The sequence below is a fragment of the Trachypithecus francoisi genome, unplaced genomic scaffold, assembly GCF_009764315.1.
Source record: "Trachypithecus francoisi isolate TF-2019V2 unplaced genomic scaffold, Tfra_2.0 Lachesis_group5, whole genome shotgun sequence".
Lineage (NCBI taxonomy): Eukaryota > Metazoa > Chordata > Mammalia > Primates > Cercopithecidae > Trachypithecus > Trachypithecus francoisi.
In genome coordinates, this window is record NW_022681470.1 from 94929458 (window position 1) to 94952335 (window position 22878).

At 43.5% G+C, this 22878-nt stretch overlaps 1 protein-coding gene across 7 annotated transcripts in view; it reads left to right on the forward strand.

Moving 5' to 3' along the window:
• The first annotated feature begins 964 nt into the window (after positions 1–964).
• ADAR (adenosine deaminase RNA specific) overlaps positions 965–22878 on the forward strand; it is a 46934-nt gene continuing 25020 nt past the window's right edge. For 3 of the 7 annotated variants that reach the window (XM_033198700.1, XM_033198701.1, XM_033198702.1), the window contains exon 1: positions 20182–20615. In XM_033198700.1, the coding sequence (XP_033054591.1) occupies positions 20298–20615 (318 nt within the window). In that variant the 5' untranslated portion in view covers positions 20182–20297. Of the gene's footprint in view, positions 1121–20181; positions 20616–22878 lie in introns of those variants that run through there. The other 4 variants (XM_033198704.1, XM_033198707.1, XM_033198703.1 and 1 more) reach the window with 3 other exon arrangements.

Below are 22878 nucleotides of genomic sequence, written 5' to 3' on the forward strand. Positions count from 1 at the left end.
GAAATCTGAGGTGTTAGAGAAGATGTACATGCTGGTAGGAGTATAAACTGGTACAACCACTTTGGATAAAAATTTGGTACTATCATATAAAGTGGAATACTGGCATTCCAAAATCCTATCAATTTTATTCCTAGGTAAATATACCCAAGAGACATTTTTGCACGGGGCACCAGAAAGCAATGCTGATTTCCAACACTGTTGGAAATAGCAAAAGACTGGAAATTGCACAAAGATTTGGCAGCTGGAGAATGGATAAATTATGGTACATAATGGATTTCTATGTAGCAGTGAAAATGAACAAAATGTAACTTCAGTCAACAAAGATGAATCTTAATAACATGTTTGTAAAGAAAAATGTACCAGGCCCAGGCCTCTAGATGAAAGTTTGGAAACACACACAAAACTAAAAAAGTAAAAATACATTGCTTAGTAATATATATAAATGCGAAAAGAAATTAAAGCAATATAATAGTTGTGTAAACACAAATTCAGGATGGGGGTTACTTCTGATGGAGAGGCAGTGGCAGAAGATGGGGACCACTTAAAAGTTGATGAAAGTTAATTGATAATATTTTAGTTCTTGGTTAGCATGTCAAGTTAAAGAAGGTGTTCATTATATTTTTTTAAAAATGAAGTCGTTTAATTTAATTTAAACGGTCCATTCAAGGTCTACTGGTTATAACGTATTATTGGCTAATTCTGTGGTCTATTTTTAAAAAGAGGATTGTACCTACGTATTTTCTCAGGCCTTCCGGCCCAACCACGTTATGAATGACTAAGAAGGAGTTCAATCAAGGCCATGGGCAAAAATGCAGCATCCTAAACCCATGTACCTACTCCCCACCGTACCCAAAACAGCAGCATTAACACAACGTAAAAAACCAAGGAAGACTTAGCAACAAAAACCCTGATTTCCTAGAGCGCAAACAAAAGAGGATAGAATCACGTGGTTCTTCCTCCCACGCCCGGCGCGCCAATGATGTCACCAATCTGCGACCACACCATTGATTCCCGACTGAAGGTAGAGAGGGCTACGTGGTGGGGGAGGGCGGGGGGAGGGTATCGGCCGCACTGGCAGCCTCCGGGTGTTCTGCCCTGTCCCAAGGAAGTACAAGACCCGGTAAGAGGCTCTGTCCTTCTCGGCCACACCTTCCTGGGCTGGAACGCCCGGCGCGTGCGGCCTCTCCAGTCTCTGGCGTTGATGTTAGAGGAAGCGCGGGGGCGCCCCGGCGGGGCACTGAGAGTGGCCTCAGGGCTGGGTGGGGACGCGGTGGGTAGGGGGACTGTAGCCGGTCTCGGCAACCTTCCAGCAGGCGGACGCCCAGGGCCGGTGTACTTTTGTGCGTGTGTGTGCGCCCGTGTGTTCGCCTATGTGTGCGCGGGTGTGGGCGGCAGAGGCTGCGCACGGATGCTCCGGCGCTCGTGCCAGCCGGAGCCCAACAGCTGGGTACCAAAGGCCCTTGTTTCCCTCTCGCCGACTCCCCCGCCTCGGAGAGTGACTGGAGAGCGAGGCTCCTGGGACTCGCCCCGGTAGGCGCTTTGCTGCGCCTTCTCCCACAAACTGCATTAGAACCAGCCCTTTATCCCAGAGATAACATCGCCGCCCTGGCGTGCCTTCCACAGGGAAGGCGTAGGAGGCCACTGTGGAGAGCCCACTGCGGGGTCACGGCCGCCGCGCTCAGCCTGTTTGGCGCAGGAGGCCTAGTTGCGTCACCTCCCCTTCCTTCTCTGTTTAGCTTGATTTGGGGTCCCCACTAGAGGGTAATGCGGCCCCAGGTGTTTCGTGTTGGTGTCAGAGTTTGGGAAACTTGCCTTCCAAAAAGGGATACCTGTCATTGGATTTTGAATGTTGTGTGGAGGAGCCCAAGCATGCAGTTAGCGGAGGGAGCAGAGTCTAGGCTGCTATGGGAGGAGACTTACAAACAGAGGCCTACATAGTGTCTTGTTGCTAGCGAGGGAAGCAGGATTGCTAGAGCGGGTCATTGGAAGCAGAGAAGGCAAGGGCGTCAAACTGTCAGCAGTTGTGATGCCAACTTCTTTCTGTACCAGAGAAGCCTTGTTTCCCATCTTTTTAAAGATCTTGAAATATTTTGTTCGTTATTTACAAACAGTTAGTGCTTGCTGTATGGGAAGCAGGGAAATAGAGTGGAAAGCGGACATGAACTTTGGAGTCAGGTCTGCCACTTAGCAGCTGTTTGACATTGAATGAGTTATTTAACCTCTCCATTCCTACTTGGGCTTATCTACAAAATGAGGATAATTATATCTGCCTTGCCCTGGGTGTCAGAATTCGAAGTGTCTAGCTATTATTAGTAAGGGCCCAGTACCCAGGCGCTTGGACTTGCTCCCTTGCTGAAGGTTTCCTGTTGGTACAGCTGCTTGAGAAGCAGGAGAACTTTTTGCTATTTTAGATGTTTGCTATATTGCCAGATATGATACGTAGACTTGGGGGGGGGTGGGGGGGAAATCTCAAAATCTATAATCTCTCTGCTGTAAAATCTCTCTGCATTAAATTCTAGAACTGCAAAGGGGTGAAAAATCTCACTTTAGGCTGGGAGCAGTGGCTCATGCCTGTAATCCCAGCACTTTGGGAGGCTGAGGCAGGCGAATCACGTGAGGTCAGGAGTTCAAGACCAGCCTAGCCAACATGGTGAAACCCCGTCTCTACTAAAAATACAAAAATTAGCCCAGCATGGCGGTGCACATCTGTGATCCCAGTACTTGGGAGACTGAGGCAGGAGAATCGCTTGAACCCGGGAGGTGGAGGTTGCAGTGAGCCGAGATCCCGCCATTGCACTCCAGCCTGGATAATGAGAGTGAAACTCTGTCACAAAATAAAAACAAAACTCACTGTATTAATTATAGCTTCTCATTTTATTTTATTTTATTTCTCATTTTATCCCAAGTAGTTGGCATCACAGATGTGCACCACCATGCCTGGCTAATTTTTTTTTCTTTTTTTGAGAAGGAGTCTCACTCCATCCCGCAGGCTGGAGTGCAGTGGCGTGATCTCAGCTCACCCCAAAGTCTACCTCCCGGGTTCAAGTGATTCTCCCTCCTCAGCCTCCCGAGTAGCTGGGATTACAGGAGCATGCCACCACGCCTGGCTAATTTTTGTATTTTTAGTAGAGACGGTGTTTCACCATGTTGGCTGGGCTGGTCTCGAACTCCTGACCTCAAGTGATCTGCCCACCTCGGCCTCCCAGAGTGCTGGGATTACAGGCATGAGCCACCGCACCTGGCCTTTCGCTTCTCTTTATATAGCACTTGCTGTGCACCTGACACTGTGTCAAGCACCTTACATGTGCTAACTTATTTCATCCCTCCAGCAACATAGTGCACTAAATATTATCCCCATTTTACAGATGCAAAAGTGAATCTTGGCTAAGGTCCTGACACTAGTTAACGGCAGAGCTGGAACTGGAAGCCAGCTGTGTGGTTTGAGTCTTGCTCTTTCTAAGTGACTAGTATCCCAGCAATGTAAACCTGGTGTGGTGGGGGAAAGGAGGCCCAGAGTTTAGTGGGCCAGCACTGGCTGCAAGAGTAACATCTCAAATTGTCCAATGATACCTTTTATTTTACATTTTTTACTTAGCATTGTCCAGATATGAACCAAGGTTTGGCCTTTTCACCCAGAGAAAAAGGAAAGGCTCATGGGCACACAGTGCTAGGATCATGGGCACGAAGTAGGTATTTGGAAAATGCTTGTGGAAAAAAGAAATCCTGAGGCATTGTTATTTCTGCCAGAAGGAGGCCCAGTGCTTATTACACAAAGGCTCCTTAAGCCAGCTAATTTTATACTATAACACACTGTAATATGAGCTTTTTTCTGATTCTTGGATTTAAAGATTTGAAGCTCTGTTTCAGACCAAGATTGGTAGTATTATCTGTGACCAACTGATTAGCGTTCTCAGACATGTGAACAACGGAATCTGAGCTTTTGGGCTTCTGTAGTAATCTCTTGAGATAGAGCAATTTGTTTTGCTATAACATCTGTTAGACTTGGACCTTAATGGGTACAACTGCTTGAGTTTTCTGGAGAGCACTGGATGGTTGTTTCACATCAGGGATAAAGAGTTCAAAATGTTATATTTGTCTCAAAATTAAATATTTGGGAAAGACCTGTGATTGATGTGCATTCATTGTAGGAATAGTACACTAGTTTCAAACAGATGATATTCCTGGTATTTTTGATGAGCTAGTCTGTGTCTTAAAGATATTTAAAGATGACTTATGGTTGCATAGTGAACTATTAGAAACAAACAAAATTTATATAACCCATCCATATAGACTGCGACTTACACACACACTTCTCAGTTTCTCCATCCAAGGAGGTCTAGTTGCTGCTTCTATACCCTCTGGTTACCTTGAAGCTACCTATTTCACCATATTTATCAGACTTAATAGGTGAGACCCTCTGACATCAGCCTCCCTTTCCTTCTGTACCACCCCTTGCCACATGCACACAGAATGAAGCTCTTCTCCAAAAGGACTGTATATTAATCTACTTGCAAGTGGCACAAACCCAGTGTAAATTAACTTAAGCAAAAACAGTTTTTTTCCTCCCTTTGATTATTTAACTAGAAAGTCCAAAGGCAATCTTTAGGCATGGCTGGATCCTGGGTCTAAAATGATGTCATGAGGGCTTTCTTGGTCCTTCCTTTTTCCGTTCCGTTTTGTTTATTGACCTCATCCTCTTTTGCTGCTTTCTTTTCTTTCTTTTTTTTTTTTTTTTTTTTTTTTGAGATGGAGTCTTGCTTGTCTTGCTCTGTCGCCCAGGCTGGAGTGCAGTGGCACGATCTCGGCTCACGGCAATCTCCACCTCCCAGGTTCAAGTGATTCTCCTGCCTCAGCCTCTTGGGTAGCTAGGATTACAGGCACCCATCACTACCCCCAGCTAATTTTTGTATTTTTAGTAGAAACAGGGTTTCACTATGTTGGCCAGGCTGGTCTTGAACTTCTGACCTCAGTGCTGGGATTACAGGCATGAGCCACCGCGCCCGACCTTCTTGCTGCTTTCTCTATGTATACAGAAAAAGCTCCCAGTCAGCAGCCCCAAGCCTATGACCTGATGGCTGTCATTTAGCATTGTAAGCTAACCATTGCTGACAAGGAAACAGGGAGACCACAATTGGAGAGGTCTGCATCATAGACTCACTCCTGGGATGAGAAAGTAAACTGCTCCTCCATAACCTTATGGGATGGGAAGTTCAGAGGTCCTAGGCAGGCAGAAACAGCACATGACTACTGCAGGGGTGTGTGTATGCACACATGTGTGCTTACATGTGTGCTCTTATCTCACTTCTTTGGGGTCCTTCTAGAACCTTCCAACTGTAATGAATCCAGTGGGTTGTGTTTGTCCATCAAACTTAGACTCCCACTGTGGTATCCATTATGTGCTCTCCGTCCTTTCTGTACCTTTGCATCTGCTGTTTGGGTTGCCCTTCCCCATTGCTTCATCTAGGTGATCCTTATAGATTCAGGTCATGCTTCTCCCAGAAGCCTTCATTGACACCTTCCTTAATGAGCGAGGCATCCCTTCTCTCTGCTCCCATAAACACCTGAGCACAACCCCCTTTTAGATTTTATTTCTGTTTGATAATTGTCTGTTTATTGGTCATTTCTCCACTAGACTGAGAGCCCCTTGAGGACAGAGTGCCCTTTGCTTTGTATTCCTTATCTCCTACTCTTAGCTAGCGTTATTTGTCTTCATAGCACTCATAACTGACATTGTATATTTATTTCTTTATTGCCTGTCTCTCCTCATTGACTGTCTCTCATTAGCTCCATGAGAACAATGTGGAAAGGAATTTTCTTTGTTATCAAAACAAAACAAAACTACCTTGAGGCCTAGGACAGTGCCTCATACTGGCATATAGTATATGTTCAGTAAATGTTTATTAAATGAATGAATGGAAATCTTCCCACAGGAAGAAAATGCTGGCATTATGTTGATGAACATTCCAGTCTGCATGATAGACACACTTCTCACTGTAAATATCTGAAACTTGAGTACCATGGCATCCCAGGAAGGCAGCACACCTCTACCCATATGTGTTTGAACCTGCAGAGGTCAGGCCCAAGGAGTCTCCAGCTGGAAATTCTACCCTGTGTGATGTTTCACTCCTCTCAAACCTTTCTGAACTTTGATGGGTTATATATTAAGGCTTTCTCCATATTTTCAGGCCCTTTCCTTGGAGTATTTATTTTTAAAAATTTATTTAAGAACTTACAAGGTGACAGGCACTGTTCTTAGTCCGTTATAAATAGCAACTCACTCTTGGACTGGAGTTTGGGGACCAAGAGTTGTCAACTTTAAAACTTTTTTCTTTTTAAATACCAAAACACTCAAGAACAAAAATAAGACTACTCTGCATCTAGTCCATCTCGCCCTCCATTAGAGCTATCTAACAGCCTGATATAGGTCTTGTGCCTGCCCTTTCCTCGAGTTTTTACAGCCATAGCTAGTAATTATACTGTATCTCATCACCTTTGTTTGGTCTTCACTCAAATGCAGCCATGCTCTGCCACAGGATATGTAGCAGAGCCAGGTGGGGAACCAGTGGCTCAGAGCCCACTCTGCTCTTCAGGACATGGGCTGCTCAAGTGTCTGTCTTCAGCCCTCTCCCAGGGAGGGCCTAAACCCACATCCTCAGGCCCCTGCAGAGCACATCCATCTTCCTGGTTACATGTTATGCCTTATCTGCGGGAACCCTAGCCACGCCACACCCACCCCTCAACACATGAAGAAAGGGAAAAAATACCTTTTTCTTTCTTTTGACAACAACAAAAAGTACTTTTCATACAAATAGACACTTGAAATGACAGGGTTATTATTTAACCCTGCTCTTACTCCAAATATCCAAGTGGCAGTTTCAGTCTAGCTGCAGTACTCTGTTGTAGTGCTTAGTCCTGATTTGCTTCCTAAAAAGTGAATACCAGTTTCCACTGCCGTCAGCAATGCCTGAGTACTTACTGTGCCTCTCCCTCACCTTACCCTCCTCTCCAGAACTGAATATTTTACTAAAAAGGGAAAATCTTAGCTAAATTTGAAATAGCATCTGATTTTAATTTGCATTTTTTATGATAATTACATTTGAGCCCTTTTTACCCATACTTAGCCATTTTTATTTTTACTTTTTAAATTTTTGGTGAATGTTTTGTCTATTCACTTACTGCGTTTAAGTGATTTTTAAAATATACAAATATTCTAAAAAACATGAATTTGCCCTCATAAAAAGCAAACAAGTTTGTTTGCAGTGAATTTTTTTTAGTTTATTGTTTGTCATCTAATTTTGGCTTTATCATTAAAAATACAAATCTAATTTTCATTCTTTTGTAGACAGATTTTATCCTTTTTGATTTCTTTTGCTTGTGAGCATAAAACGGTTTTTTTCTTATTCTGTGTTCTAGTTTTTTTTTTATGGCTTGCATTTTTACATATGACTTTTAAAAAGCTAGCATTCAGTTTTATTTCAGATTTTAACAAGATATTTGATGAAAATAGTATAATATTTTAAATAAAATCAGTTTTAATTAAAGGTCTATGTTTTGTTTTAAGGATGTTTATATTACTGTACTTATATTTTTTCTTTTTAAATAATTTATTAGAATAGTAAAAAGCTTGCTTGACAAAACTGAGATTCACATATATAGATAATCATAATTTTAGTATTCTTAGTGTTTCCATAAGTTGCCGCATGAAAAGATATTTATGTATGGCTGTCTGGTTTAAAGAGGCACTCATGCCTGACAACAGCTTTTCAGCATGTAGCCAAGATGAGGAATTCAGCCTCTTCCTGTTCCCCTTCCTCACTATTTCCCTAAGACTTTTTTCATGGGGGTATATCTATGTGTACCTCTGTGCACAGATTTTATGTGTGCCTTTCAATGTATTTTAACAAAAATATATACCATTTAACTATCCAAATCAAGAAGTAAAACATTTTTCATTACCTCAGAAAGCTCCCCTATGGCTCTTTCTAGTCACCACTACCCACAAAGGCCAACACTATTGATGTCTGATATCTATCACTATAGATTAGATTAGTTTTGCTTGTTCTAAAATTTCATGTCAGTATGTGCTTTTGTGTGTGGCTTCTTTCAGTGAGGATCAACCGTGTTGCATGTGTCAGTATCCATTGTGTGAATATGCATCAAGTTATTTATTCATTTAGTTGATTGACATTTGGGTTGTTCCGATTTGGGGCTATTAAGAATAAAGCTCTATGAACAGTTTTTTTCGGTTTTTTTGTTTGTTTGTTTGTTTTTGAGGAGGAGTCTCACTCTGTCACCCAGGCTGGAGTGCAGTGGTGCAGTCTCAGCTCACTGCAAGCTGCGCCTCCCGGGTTCACGCCATTCTCCTGCCTCAGCCTCTGCAGTAGCTGGGACTACCGGTGCCCGCCACCATGCCCGGCTAACTTTTTGTATTTTTAGTAGAGATGGGGTTTCACTGTGATAGCCAGGATGGTCTCGCTCTCCTGACCTCATGATCTGTCCGCCTTGGCCTCCCAAAGTCCTGGGATTACAGGCGTGAGCCACCGTGCCTGGCCTCTATGAACAGTTTTTTTCCTGTCTTTTGTTGTGGTAAAATATACAACATAAAATTTACCATCTTAAACCATATATATATATATATATTTTTTTTTTTTTTTGAGACGGAGTCTCGCTCTGTTACCCAGGCTGGAGCGCAGTGGCACGATCTTGGCTCACTGCAACCTCCACCTCCCAGATTCAATTATCTGCCTTAGCCTCCCAAGTAGCTGGGATTACAGGCACCCACCACCATGCCTGGCTAATGTTTGTATTTTTAGTAGAGATGGGGTTTCACCACCTTGACCAGGCTGGTCTTGAACTCCTGACCTCGTGATCCACCCGCCTCGACCTCCCAAAGTGCTGGGATTACAGGCATGAGCCACTGCGCCCAGCCCTTAAACCATTTTTAAGTGTACAGTTCAGTAGTGTTAGGTATAGTCACATTGTAGGTATAGTCACATTGTTGTGCAACAAATCTCCAGAACTTTCTCATCTTGCAGATCTAAAACTATATGCATTAACAGCTCCTCTTTCCCTCCATCCTCCAGCTCCTGGTTCTATGAACATTCTTGTACAAATCATTTTGTGGCCATTTTTCTTGGGTGAGTACCCAGGAATATAAATGCTGGGTTTAGCCTTAGAAGAAACTGCCTTACAGTTTTCTCAAATGGTTGTACCATTTTATGTTCCCATGGTATACAAAAATGCTAGTTTGCTCCGTATCCTCACCAACATTAAGTATTGTGAGTCTTTTTTATTTTAGCCATTCTGTAGCCGTGAAGTGGCATCCCATTGTGGTTTTATCACATATTCTAGTCAGTTATTTACATGACTGTTCCCATTACTAGACTGTGAGCTTCATAAGGGCAAGATTCATGCAGTAAGTAGTTGGGTTTTTTTTTGTTGTTGTTGTTCTTATTAACCTTACTCTTCTTATTTTGAGGGTGATACATGCTTTATTATTAAAAAGAACTTGAAAATTATAGAAAGCTATTAAAAAGTCAATAAAATCACAGATTAGCCCACCTCTCAGACATCATCAGGAGTATTTTGGTCTTTCAGGCAGTGTTGTGTTGGTTCGTACAGATAGAGCAGTTCCCATGATGGTTGATTCAGCAACCCAGCAGTGTTCCAGCCTGCTGCCTTGCCATCCTCTGGACATCACTTATTCCCAGCGAGGAGCCCTTTCTCTGAGACAGCCCCAGACAGATTGTTTTTGTGGTTTGCTGGTCACAAATGTTTCACATGTATCACTGGCAAAAGAAGTGGAATCCTCAATACTGGATTAGATTAGATTAATTAACATCCTTCCTCTGGGGCTGGGGAGGGAACCTGGCCTTCTTAGGAAAGTGGACAGAATCACAGTACTCTCAGAAAGGGAGGCATGGTTCTAGCATAGGCCACTAGCACTATCTGCCTCTTTTTTTTTTTTTTTTTTTTTTTGAGATGGAATTTCACTCTGTCGCCCAGGCTGGAGTGCAGTGGCACGAACTGGGCTCACTGCAACCTCTGCCTCCCGGGTTCAAGCGATCCTCCTGCCTCTGCCCCCCCTAGTAGCTGGGATTACAGGTACCCACCACCATGTCTGGCTAATGTTTGTATTTTTAGTAGAGACGGGGTTTCACCATGTTGGCCAGGCTGGTCTCAAACTCCAGACCTCAGGTGATCCACCTGCCTCAGCCTCCCAAAGTGCTGAGATTACAAGCATAGGCCACCACGCACAGCCTGTTTCTTGGTGTTTTTATTTAATTTTTTTACACTTAGCCTTTCAATACATTTGCAATTTGTTTTGGCTTATTAATATAAGGCTAGACCCTAGACTTTTTTTTTTTCAAATAGCCATCCAGTTAGCCCACTTCTCACTGCTGTTTTTGGTTCCTCCTCGTGCATTGGATGTCTGCACACACTAGGCTCTGTTTGGAGGGAGGTGGTTCTTTTCTGTTAGTCTGAAGCTCTACCCTTGCTTTATACCAGTCCTGCCTTGGTTTAATTAGCATAGCTGTCTTCTTTTTAAAAAAAACTGTTTTGTTTGTTCTTGTACTTGAACCTTATTTATTTATTCCCATCAATTGCATCTGAACTTTAGAGTAATCATTTTGTCAGGTATCCACTCCTTCCTGCTCCAACCTCATAGTATTTGCAGTAAATCGTTATTTAATTTGGTATTAATTAGCATTCATAAAGTATTCTGCCATCACATTTGAGACTGGTATGTCCTTCTATTTAAGACATATTCCTCAGCAGAGTTTGTAATTTTCCATGTGTAAGCGTTTCACATTTCTTAGGGTTATTCCTAGATATTTCTTTTTTTTAATGTTTTATTTGCTATTGAGAATATGGTAATTTTCCCTGCATATAAAGAAGCTATTGTTTTTTATATATTTCTCTTATATTCAACCATATTCTTTGACTGTTATTGGTTCTAAGAGTTTTTCAGTTGATCCTCTTGGATCAACTAGGGTTATGATGATATCATCTGCAAATAATCTGTTTTTCTTTTTAATAGTTTATCTCTTATTTTTGTTTTGTAATGTAGAATATGTAAGAATTTCCATATGTATAAAATATATTAAATATATATAGTAAACATGTGTTAAATACCATATTTCTTTTATTTTAAGACCATTGAGCATAAGGACATGCTATTGATTTAATAACAGATTTGGGGGGCACTGTATTAAATGTATACTTATACTATAATTCATATTCCACTATCAGAAATGTTAGGATGTAAAAAGCAGTGCATCTTAGAATTAAGGAAAATAGCAATGGAAATGGTAGCCTGCCTTTTTGTTTCTCATTTGAGTGGTAGTGTCTAACTGTTCCATTCTACATATGATATTGGCTGTTGATTTATGATAGATGGCCTTTATTATATTAAGTATCCTCTCACATCTTCCTGTTTGGAAGAGGTTTCATGTTGGTTTAATCAGCTTAGGAGGGAAAGGTGATCATTAGCGTCAATCACTTTCATGCAGAATCCCACCTCTGCCCACAATGCCTGCCTTCTTTGAACTTTGTTACAGTAAGAATCTAGACTCTGGCATCAAAGATTGATATGCTAAGCAGAAGTTTTACTGCCCAGCAGAGAACCAGTTCAGTGCAAAAGTTAGGCTCTGAGATGTAAGCTTTGGGGGTGGCAATGAGGGATGAGGTAGGTTTTTAAAACTCACAGTCTCTGTCGCATATTAGGGAATCAAATTCTCCAAATGCTACTTATTGGCCAGTGTTATCTGGACTAGGCACTGTCTAAGCAACAAGCAGGACAGGATGCTTGCAGGGGCTTTTGATAAGTTATCTCTCACTGTGTCTATGAGTCAGGATAATAGTGCCCCAGTCATTGTTTTGGTAGAACTCCAGTCCATTGGCTAGGCAGCCGTGTTGGGATTCATCACTTTGTAGTTTTTAACTTTTTACTGTACTCCATATTGGGAACTTTAGCCCTCCTCTGAGATACCCATTATCCACTAGAACTCCAGACAGAAGTGCTGGAGAGGGCAGTAGGCCAGGTCAGGAAGACATAAGCCAGAGTTGAAGTACAACAGTGGAAAGAACAAAGTCTTTAGAGCCGTGCCTCTTAACCTTCGATTTGGGTACACAGATCTATCTGGGAGTCTGAAAGCTATGGACTGTCTCTTGAGGGAAATGCACATGTTGAGTTTTTCAGTAAATATTTTTGAGCACGCTGAAAGCAAAACACTAGTATAACCCTAGCTTCTTGGAACTTGTAGTAAGAGAGACGGATATTTACCAAAAAAACCACATGAAGAAATGTAAAATTACAAATGTAAATATGTTCCAAAAGAGAGGAGGGGGTTTTGAAAGCATGTAGTGTGAGGGGGTAGGGGCTAGAGCTCAAGCTCGTCCTCCAGAAGTGTGGACTACGCAGAGATCTGAAGGGCAAATCACAGTATAGTGAAAAGGATGGGAAATAATCCAGAGAGAGGGGCAAGTATGTGGCAGGAGGGAGCATGGCAATCTAGAGGGGGGGAAAGAAGGCTCAGGGAGGCTGGGGGACAGAGAGATGGGGCATAGTCCAACAGAAGGGAGAAAGGAGGCAGGGCTAGGCCATGTAAGGCCTTGGAGCCATTGTGTAAAGATATTTGCCTTTATCTTAAGAGCATTGGGAAGCCATCAAAGTATTTTTTTGTTAATAATGTAAATATTTGATTTGCATAAAAGATTCCTGCAGCATATACGTATCACTGAAATATAATAATGAAATGAATGTGCGTAAACCTAACACCTTCCCCTGAATGAGAACCTTATCTGTATTGCTGAAGCCTCCCTTGTCCCCTCTTGGAACCCATCTCCCTGTGTTCCCCCTCCCCCTTTAATTGCTAGTTTAGAATTTTCTTGAATTCATGCATAACATGATCAGATTTTGGTTTTCAGAGATCACACAAGCTGTGTCGAGAAGACTGGATAGAAAAGAGGCCAAAGTATATGCGGGGAAACCGGTTAGGAGGTTGTAATCACAAAACACAATCTTACTAAAAGTTTGTCTGCATTTTATTTTATTGCCTTGGAAATTTATTTATTTCACAGATGATTTATTTTCATCATTTAAAAAATATAAATTAATGGTATCTTCCTAGAAAAAAAAATGAAATCAGACAAAACTAAAAGCTCTAATTCTGTTGGACAATAATGAGAAGGCAGTACTGTTTGGTTTAACTAAAAAATGTGGCCAGGCATGGTGGCTCACGCCTGTAATTCCAGCACTCTGGGAGGCCAAGGCAGGCAAATCGCTTGAGCCCAGGAGTTCGAGACCAGCCTGGGCAACATAGTACGGCCCTATTTCTACAAAAAAAAATGTTTTTAATTAGCCAGGCATGGTGGTATGTACCTGTAGTCCCAGCCACTCAGGAAGCTGAGGCAGGAGGATTGTTTGAGCCCAGGAGTTTGAGATTGCAGTGAGACATGACTGCATCACTGCACTCTGGCCTGGGTGACAGAGACCTTGTCTGATTGAAAAAAAAAAAAAAAGGACATCATGGCTGTGTATAAGTACATCTATGACATCTAGTCTGTTTGGCCTTTTCCCTTTGATGTACCCAAATGCAGAAATTCCTGTCTGGCCTAGCAAAGCCTCTGGCAGCCCTGGACTTGGAGCTCCCTGGTTTGTACTGCCCAGCAAAGATGCTGTAGTAGTTTCCCATGGCTGTCTGCTGTAAAAAATAACCACAAACTAGGTGTTCTAAAACAACAGAAATTTATTATCTGACAGTGCTGGAGGCCAAAAATCTGAAATCACTATCACTGGGCCATGTTGGCAGGGCTGTGCTCCCTCCAGAGGCTGTAGGGGAGAATCCATTCCTTGCCTCTCCCAGCCTCTGGTGGGTGCTGGCATTGATTGTCTTGCGGCCGCGTTGCTCTAGTCTTCAAGGCCAGCATCATCAAATCATTCTCTACTCTGTCTTCACATGGCCCTCTCCTCTGTGTGTGTAGATGGAAATTTTTTTGAACTTGCCAAGACTAAAAGAAACGCTTTTAAAGACAAGTGGTCACTTGGAAATGGCTCTCTGTCAAATTCCAAGAAAACCAGTTCACTGAAAGTTCTACAAAAGCCCCTCCATCCTACCCCTTTGCCTCCTCAGTTTTCTCCTCAATCTTCTGCTCTGCAGCAGCAGGAAGACAGCAGAGCACATTTCCTCTAAATTCTATTAAGAAGACAGAATAAAAACTGGTCAATTAAGACTAGGGAGATTTAAGAAAAAAGTAAATGCAACATATTGGTTGTTTCGTAAATTGGTTATTCAAGGAATTGACCATTTGGCAAATTGACTTTCCGCAAATTGGCTGTTGGTGAAATCAGCCTATTTCCCTGAGAAACACTGCAGAACTCAGGGCAGTGGCTGCCTTGAGCCTGCCCAGGACAGGACTGTGATTGTCCCCTCCTGTTTTCTACAAGCCATGGAGATGGGGGCATTGCTCTTGCATGAGGCTGGGACTGAGAGCAGTCCCCACAGGCTGGATCTGAATCCTAGGGAAGAAGAAGATGGGAGATCTCCCACTTTCGGTCCCCACTCAGTAGAATCCAAGTGTAGGCCAGTAGCTGAACGCCTGTGTTGGCCAGAGCCTGGCCAGAAGTCAGTCAGGTGCTGCATCCAAGACCAATCTAGCATCGGAGAGGCGGCTTAAGGGTGTCAGGATATAATGTATAAAACCACAAGTTGTATAGGGTCACCCTGTGGGGTAATTATCAGACTGAATGTACATTTATTGGTTATACATACTTGCAAAAGATTGTACACAGGCCTGTTAGTCATTATTATTAGTATTATTTTACATATGTAATATTATTACAAATGTTATATCTTTATTATATAATACTTAAGCCTGGCACATATAGTTGATAAATACGACTTTTTTTCTTTGTTACTAGATAACTTACTGGATTGGATAAAGGCACTTAATAGCTCTTAGATACCTCTTTTTCTTCTGGGTGTACCTGAGGTATTTCTTTCTTTTCTTTTTCTTTTTTTTTTTGAGATGGAGTTTTGCTCTTGTTGCCCAGGCTGGAATGCAATGGTGTGATCTTGGCTCACCGCAACTTCTGCCTCCCAGGTTCAAGTGATTCTCCTGCCTCAGCCTCCCTAGTAGTTGGGATTACAGGCATGTGCCACCACGCCTGGCTAATTTTGTACTTTTAGTAGAGATGAAGTTTCTGCATGTTGGTCAGGCTGGTCTCGAACTCCTGACCTCAGTTGATCTGCCCACCTCAGCCTCCCAAAGCACTGGGATTACAGGCATGAGCCACTGCACCCGGCCACATTTCTTGCTTTCTTGTAACTTCAAAAGCCAGTTGTAGCCGGGAGCAGTGGTTCACGCCTGTAATCCCAGCATTTTGAGAGGCTGAGGCAGGCGGATCTCCTGAGGTCAGGAGTTCACAACCAGCCTGGCCAACATGGCAAGACCCCACTTCTACTAAAAACACAAAAATTAGCTAGGCATGATGGCGCATGCCTGTAGTCCCAGCTACTTGGGAGGCTGAGGCAGGAGAATCAGTTAAAGCTGGGAGGTGGAGGTTGCGGTGAGCTGAGATCACGCCACTGCACTCCAACCTGGGCAACAGAGCAAGACTCTGTCTCAAAAAAAAAAAAGAAAATTAATGTTGATTGTTAGGAGCTGTTTTAGTGAAATAAAAAACTCAATGATAAAGAATTGAGGAGAAACAACAGTAACAAAAAAGGAGGGCAATACATTTGTGCCTAGCAACTCTGAATTGCTTGCTATGCGTTTCCTAAGAGTTATTCTAAAATGATGCCCTGGTACTTAAAAATAACTGAGTAATTTATTACTTTCTTTGATAATATGTTGCAGATTGTTTAGGATACATTCACATGCAGTACATTTCTGTCCCAGTATCACTGTATGAGCAAATACTGAAGGAGTTTGCAGACATCTGCTTTACAGTAGACAGGGAGATAGACGTTCCAATTGGATATAGCCCATATGTGTAGTAAAGTCTGGTTATAGGAAATTATAGACTAAAAAAGACTGTTGTAAATATGTATTCCTGCACGTAGTAAGGTTAAACAGAAGATCCACAACAAACCAAATTAACAATTACTGGCCGGGCGCGGTGGCTCAAGCCTGTAATCCCAGCACTTTGGGAGGCCGAGATGGGCAGATCACGAGGTCAGGAGATCGAGACCATCCTGGCTAACACGGTGAAACCCCGTCTCTACTAAAAAAATACAAAAAACTAGCCGGGCGAGGTGGCGGGCGCCTGTAGTCCCAGCTACTCGGGAGGCTGAGGCAGGACAATGGTGCAAACCCGGGAGGCAGAGCTTGCAGTGAGCTGAGATCTGGCCACTGCACTCCAGCCTGGGCAACAGAGTGAGACTCCGTCTCAAAAAAAAAAAAAAAAAAAATTACTAAGCCAGACTTAACAGTTACTTATAGTTAAAAAGCAAAAATGGCAGGGATTGGAAAACAAAACCAACTCAGGAACCCTGATAATAGCATGTCCTTTCCTGTAAGTGGGGAAGTCTCACCCCCTGAATGCAGTTATGGAGCTAGAGCTTGGCACAGCTATGTGGAAGCCAGACTTCTGAGGATACTGAGTTTCTGAGTGCTTCATTTGTAGAGAGTAACTCTTAATCATTTAGGTGGTTTTTAATAAGTAACCCTAGGTGGTATAGACACATCTGGGGTCATTTCACAGGCCCCTGGGGAGGTGAGCCTTTCTTTATAGGAAGAGCTCCTCCCTTGGGAGAGGACTGACCACCCATGTGTTGGCGGTGCCTTTCAGTGTTGGTGGTGCCTTTACAAACACTGAAAGGGTAGGCACGGATGAATGATGAATTAACAATGGGTGATTTTTATTGTGTTTGCTGGTCTGTATTTTCTGAAATAAACCTATTACTTTTGTTTACTTTTTAAAGACCTTCATCCAACTTGTCAGGTTTCTACAATAGAACAGTTAAAAAAAAAAAAAGACATCACCACCTCTCAACCTTGGGGGAGTTAAAACAATTACTGAGGAAGAGGAGAAAAAACGTTTATGAATAAGACTGCAGTTACTTGAGCTGCTAAGATTAAATGACAACAGGAGTTGTTCTTTCAAGGCATAAACTGACCTTCTGTTAAGGAAAGGTCACTGCTTCACCACTGAGTCCTATGTTAGATTAAAAGGGATGGGCGGAGCAGCGGTCCAGTTTCCCTCACACAGTAGTTGTGATTAAAGCTTTTCTGGATCATTTCTGAAGAAGGGTTAAAGGCTTTCAGATTGTCTTGCCTGAAGACAAAGCAGAGGTAAGATATAACTCCTGTTACTTAAACGAAGGAAAAAAAAACATGGGAAGTGGACTGGAATTGCAACAGCAAGAGTTTGTTGTGGTTCTTGTTTGTTTTTAGCTTTTAAATTTGTGAAATACAGCATATATATACAGAAACGTGAATAAAACATAAATGTATAATTAAATTATTGGAAAGCAAACATATGTAGCTGCTACCCAAGTCAAGAGCTAGAACATCACCAGTACCCAAAATATTTCTTCCCAGTCAAAACTCCCACCTTTCTACCTAGAAGTAATTAACCACAATATTGTCTTTTTTTTTTTTTGGAGACAGATGTCTTGCTCTGTCCCCAGGCTGGAGTGCAGTGGCACGATCTTGGCTCACTGCAACCTCCAACTCCCTGGTTCAAGCGATTCTCCCACCTCAGCCTCTGCAGTAGCTGGGATTACAGGCGCCTGCCACCACGCCCAGCTAATTTTTTGTATTTTTAGTAGAGACAGGGTTTCACCATGTTGGCCAGGATGGTCCTGATCTCCTGACCTCGTGATCTGCCCACCTCGGCCTCCCAAAGTGCTGGGATTACAGGTGTGAGCCACCGTGCCTGGTCTCATTTTGTCTTTTATGCAGAGCATACTATAGTTCGGTTTTGCCTGGCTTGGGACTTTCTGTAAGTGGGACCATATAGTATACATATGGCTTTTCCCACTCAGTATCATATTTAGATAATTAGCTACCTTGTTGCATGCATAGATCTTTCATTTTTGTTGCTGTATGGTATTCCATCATAGGCATATGCCACTATTTATCCATTTTACTTTTGATGGACATTTGGGTTGTTTCCAGTTTGGGGGCTATTACAGACATTATAAATAATGCAACTATGAACTTCTTGGGGTGTGTATAGTCAGACCTTTCTAGATAATGGTAAACTGGTTTCCTGTAGTGACTAGGAGCTGCTCTGCATCCTTGCTGCCACTGGTCTGATCAGTTGGCTAATGCTGTCTGTTGGTGAATGGACAGTAGCTTTCTGTAGCTATACTGTGCATTTCTCTGATGTGATGGGGTTGAGGACCTTTTCATATGTTTGATATTTTGTTACCTCCTGTGAAGTTGTTTTTGAATTGTTTTGCCCTTGTTATACCTACTGAGTGGTCTGTTATTCTTTCAATTAACCAGCCCTCTGAAGGCGAAATAGGGATATAAAATATGCTGCCTGCCCCCGAGGAGATGACTTGACAATTCTAGAGGCAGATATATGAACAAGAAATACATGCTAATTGTGATTACTGAGGCATCCATCTTCCCCACCAGACTAGCTAAAGGATGGCGCTCTTATTTGTGTCATATCCTGGGTGCTTAACACAGTATCTGCCACATAATTAGGTGCTTAGTAAAGTTTTGTTAAATGATCGAATGGGGCGTTTTTAGCGGAATGTACAAGTGCCCTATTAGGGACAGGTGCCCAGTAACTTGAGAAGCATGGAGTAAGAAACCACAAACAGCACCTGCTCCTCCTCCCCTCCCTCTACCTGCTGTGGGTAAGGCCTCCCTTGTAGATTTGAAAGGTTGCTTCACTGGAAGCAGTGGAGGAGGCATGCTAGGCCAACCAATAGAATGTGCAAAGGCCTAGAAGGAAGACAGAGCCCAGCCTGCAAGGGAATGTTAATTTGGAGTGACTAACACCATAAAAGGGCATCAGCTGGAAATACTGCTATAAAGGGATTGCCTTGTAATCTCAGAAGCAGGGGGGTAAAATTAAGATTAAACACAGGGGGCTGGGCGCGGTGGCTCAAGCCTGTAATCCCAGCAGTTTGGGAGGCCGAGACGGGCGGATCATGAGGTCAGGAGATCGAGACCATCCTGGCTAACACGGTGAAACCCCCGTCTCTACTAAAAAATACAAAAAAAATAGCGGAGGCGTGGCAGCGGGCGCCTGTGGTCCCAGCTACTCAGGAGGCTGAGGCAGGAGAATGGCATGAGCCTGGAAAGCGGAGCTTGCAGTGAGCGGTGATTGCGCCACTGCACTCCAGCCTGGGCGACAGAGCGAAACTCCGAATTAAAAAAAAAAAGAAAGAAGAATCCTGACCATGAAGCAAATCTGACTTTTGTCCCTCCAGATAACAAAAGTTATCTTTTTGAAAGTAATGGTGTAATTTGAATGAATGTAGAGAAGCCCCGAAGACTGAGCTTTCCGCCTTCAGACCTGAATTTAGCAGCAGCGTGGCCTTAGTCAAGCCTCGGTTTCTACACCTGCAAAGTGGGAATAATGCTTACCTTGGAGGGCTGTTGTGAAGATTAAGGGAGATGTAAAGTACTTAACCATTGCCTGGTGGGATAATTTTTATGACCTAGATCCTAAATTGTTCACTGCTGCTGTTGCTACTCCTGGTACTTTTTACTGGCTGGCATCTGCTTAAGTTTGTAACATAGTAGGAGCATTAACAAGGTCCCACGGTGGGGACCTTCGTCGTTTGAAGAGATCTGCGCTCCCGCCCCCCACTCCTACCCCGCCACATTGGCGACGCGGCCACCACCGCACTGGCGCAGAGGGAGGGAGGACAGGGCCTCATGCTGTTTCTGGCCTGAAGTTTTGCGTGCCTTTGTTTTTGTTTTGCTCTGCCTAAGGCCTGTGCGGGGAATTAGGAGCTCAGTACTGGAACGGCGGTTTTCCTAAAGAAGAGTACCAGCCGGGCGGGGGGCTGACGCCTGTAATCCCAACACTTTGGGAGGCCGAGGTGGGCGGATCACTTGAAGCCAGGAGTTCGAGACCACCCTGGCCAATGTGGTGAAACCCTGTTCCTACTGGGAAAAAAAAAAAAAAAAAAAATCCTGGAGTGATGGCGCGCGCCTGTAATCCCAGCTACTCGGGAGGCTGAGGCAGGAGACTCGCTTGAATCCGGGAGGCAGAGGTTGCAGTGAGCTGATACTGCGCCACTGCACTCCAGCCTGGGCAACAAGAGCGAGACTTCGTCACAAAAAAAAAAAAAAAAAACAAAGTTCCTGCCGTAGTTCTCATGCAAGGGAGGGGTTCGACTTGCAACCGACCTGAAACCAAGCACTGGCGCAAGATTTGCTCAAGCCCCTCCTCTTGGCCAAACTTTCCGGAGGGGAAGGCTTTCCGAGGAAACGAAAGCGAAATTGAACCGGAGCCATCTTGGGCCCGGCTCGCAGACCCGCAGATTCCCGTGCCGACGCCTCGGGCCACTTGCAGTGCGGAGCAGCAGGGGTGTGGGGGCCTCGAGGGGCTGGCGCGGCCCAGCGGTCGCGCCAGGGTCGTGCCGCCGGCGGGTCGGGTCGGGCAATGCCTCGCGGGCGCCATGAACCCGCGGCAGGTAAGCCGGGCCGGCCAGGCAGGCCCTGGACCTTCGCCGCCGTCTGGGCTTGTCTTACAACCTCACGGGCTTTGTGTTGGAGTGCGTAGTGTGTGCTGTCTTGTGAGTGTGTGTGTGTATGTGTGTGTGTCGTCTTGCCAAGCAGCATTGCTGGTTTAGGAATTCGTGCGTCTTGTGAGTGTTAGAGCGTGTGTGTGGGGGGGTGTGTGTTTGTGTCTGTGCTGATTTAGGATTTTGTGAATTTGTATCCTGCTTATTAATTCTGCAGAATGGAGCAGTGAGTGAAGAGGGCTTGAGGGAAAATGCGCCCCCATCTGAGTAGGAAGGCCTGAGCCCATGTCAAGGCAGACACCCCGTCTCCCTTTCTGCTAGGGCCCCTTGGGAACCCTCTACCCCCACTTTAGCCCCATTTGAACAACTTTCGGACTCTGAGCAGCGCACGCTATCCTCAGCGTACCCTATCCACCTCCCGAAGGCCGTCTGGGAGTTAAAAATGGCCCTTCTTAAGCTGTAGGAGAAAGCTTGTTAACCGCTTTGTAAATTATAGTTAAAAACTGGAAAAACAAATGTCCTTCAGCAGGTTAACAGATAAACTGCTGAGCAGTGAGAAGGAACTACTGTTACAGATAACAACACGGGTGACTCACAAGTGCGTTATGCTAAGCACGAGAGGCCAGACTCAAAAGACTGCATACTCTATGAGTCCATTTATATGACATTCTGGAAAAAAAACACAGTTATAGGGATGGAAAGTGGATCCGTGGGTGCCAGGGACTGGGTATCAAGAAAGAAGTTGATTGTTGAGTGGCATGAAAAAACTTTTTAGGGAAATAGAAATGTTCTGTATCTTGATTGTAGTGGCGATTGTCAAAACTCATAGATTTATACACTTAAAAGGATAAATTTTACTGTATCTAAATTATATACCTCAATTTCGTTAAGATATACATACATACCACTCCTTTGAAAGGATTAGGGACGCCTGCCTTGAAGGAAAAGCATTTCTGCACAGGTATCAGTGTATGACACTGTGGAACCTGTGTGGTAAAGGCAAAGGGGGGTAGTGCTTATCTCTTGATCTGGTAGTGAGACCAGATCAAAGTGAAATTTGGGGAGCGATGAATGTTAAACAACTTGTTATGTAATTTGCGTAGAGGCGATGCTGAGAGATTTAGAAATGATCACTATGGGTTGCTTGCTCACTTTCTTGCTCTCCTATTCAGTAGCTTTCCAAATGGCTGTTCTCAGTGGTGGCTTGGTTTTTAGGGGATTTAAGGGGCAAAAAGAAAAATTAATCTCCCCCTCCCCCTCTCCCTCTAACCCTACTGCCCTAAGATATCCTTTAGCAAATTTGTATATCCTTTCTTTTCTCTGTGTTCATTCCTGTGTGCACACACATACACATTCATGGATTTTCTCTTTTGGTTTAGGGAAAAAAAATTATAATGTACATATTCTACAACTTTTTGTTTTATTTAACATATGGTTCCTAAATTATCCCCAGGTGAATACAAATAGATGTGACACATTTTGAAAAAATAAAGTAACTGACCGGGTGCGGTAGCTCATGCCTGTAATGCCAGCACTTTGGGAGGCCAAGGAGGGCGGATCATGAGATCAGGAGATCGAGACCATCCTGGCCAGCATAGTGAAACCTCATCTCTACTAAAAATACAAAAATTAGCTGGGTGTGGTGGCACGTGCCTGTAATCCCAGCTAAGGCAGGAGAATCACTTGAACCTGTGAGGCGGAGATTGCAGTGAGCTGAGATCGTACTGCACTCCAGCCTGATTGCAGTGAGCCAAGATCACACCACTGCACTCCAGCCTGGCAACAGAGCGAGACTCCGTCTCAAAAAAAAAAAAGAAAAATAAAAATAACTGTGTAAGTACTATTCCATAGAATGAATGTATCATAATTTAACTCTTCTATAGACAGACATTAAAATATTTTCCAGATTTGAGTCAAGAGTAGCAGTTTAAAAAACATTTAGCTTTTAACTGACTTTAGCCACTTTGAAACACAGTTTTTTTTCCCAAGGTCATTCAAAGAGCTAATAGGAGAAGACCTAAGTCCCATAATTCAGCTCTGGGAGCCAGCACTCACTCTGTACACACATTTGCCTCTGTTCCTAGCAATATGGTGGGCGCGAGGGTGCAGCAAGAGGAACAAGGAAGAAGATATGATTGCTTGCATAGCGCATAGCGACATCTTGTTCATGCAGTCATTAATTCAACAAATGTTTGTTGAGAATCAACTTTGT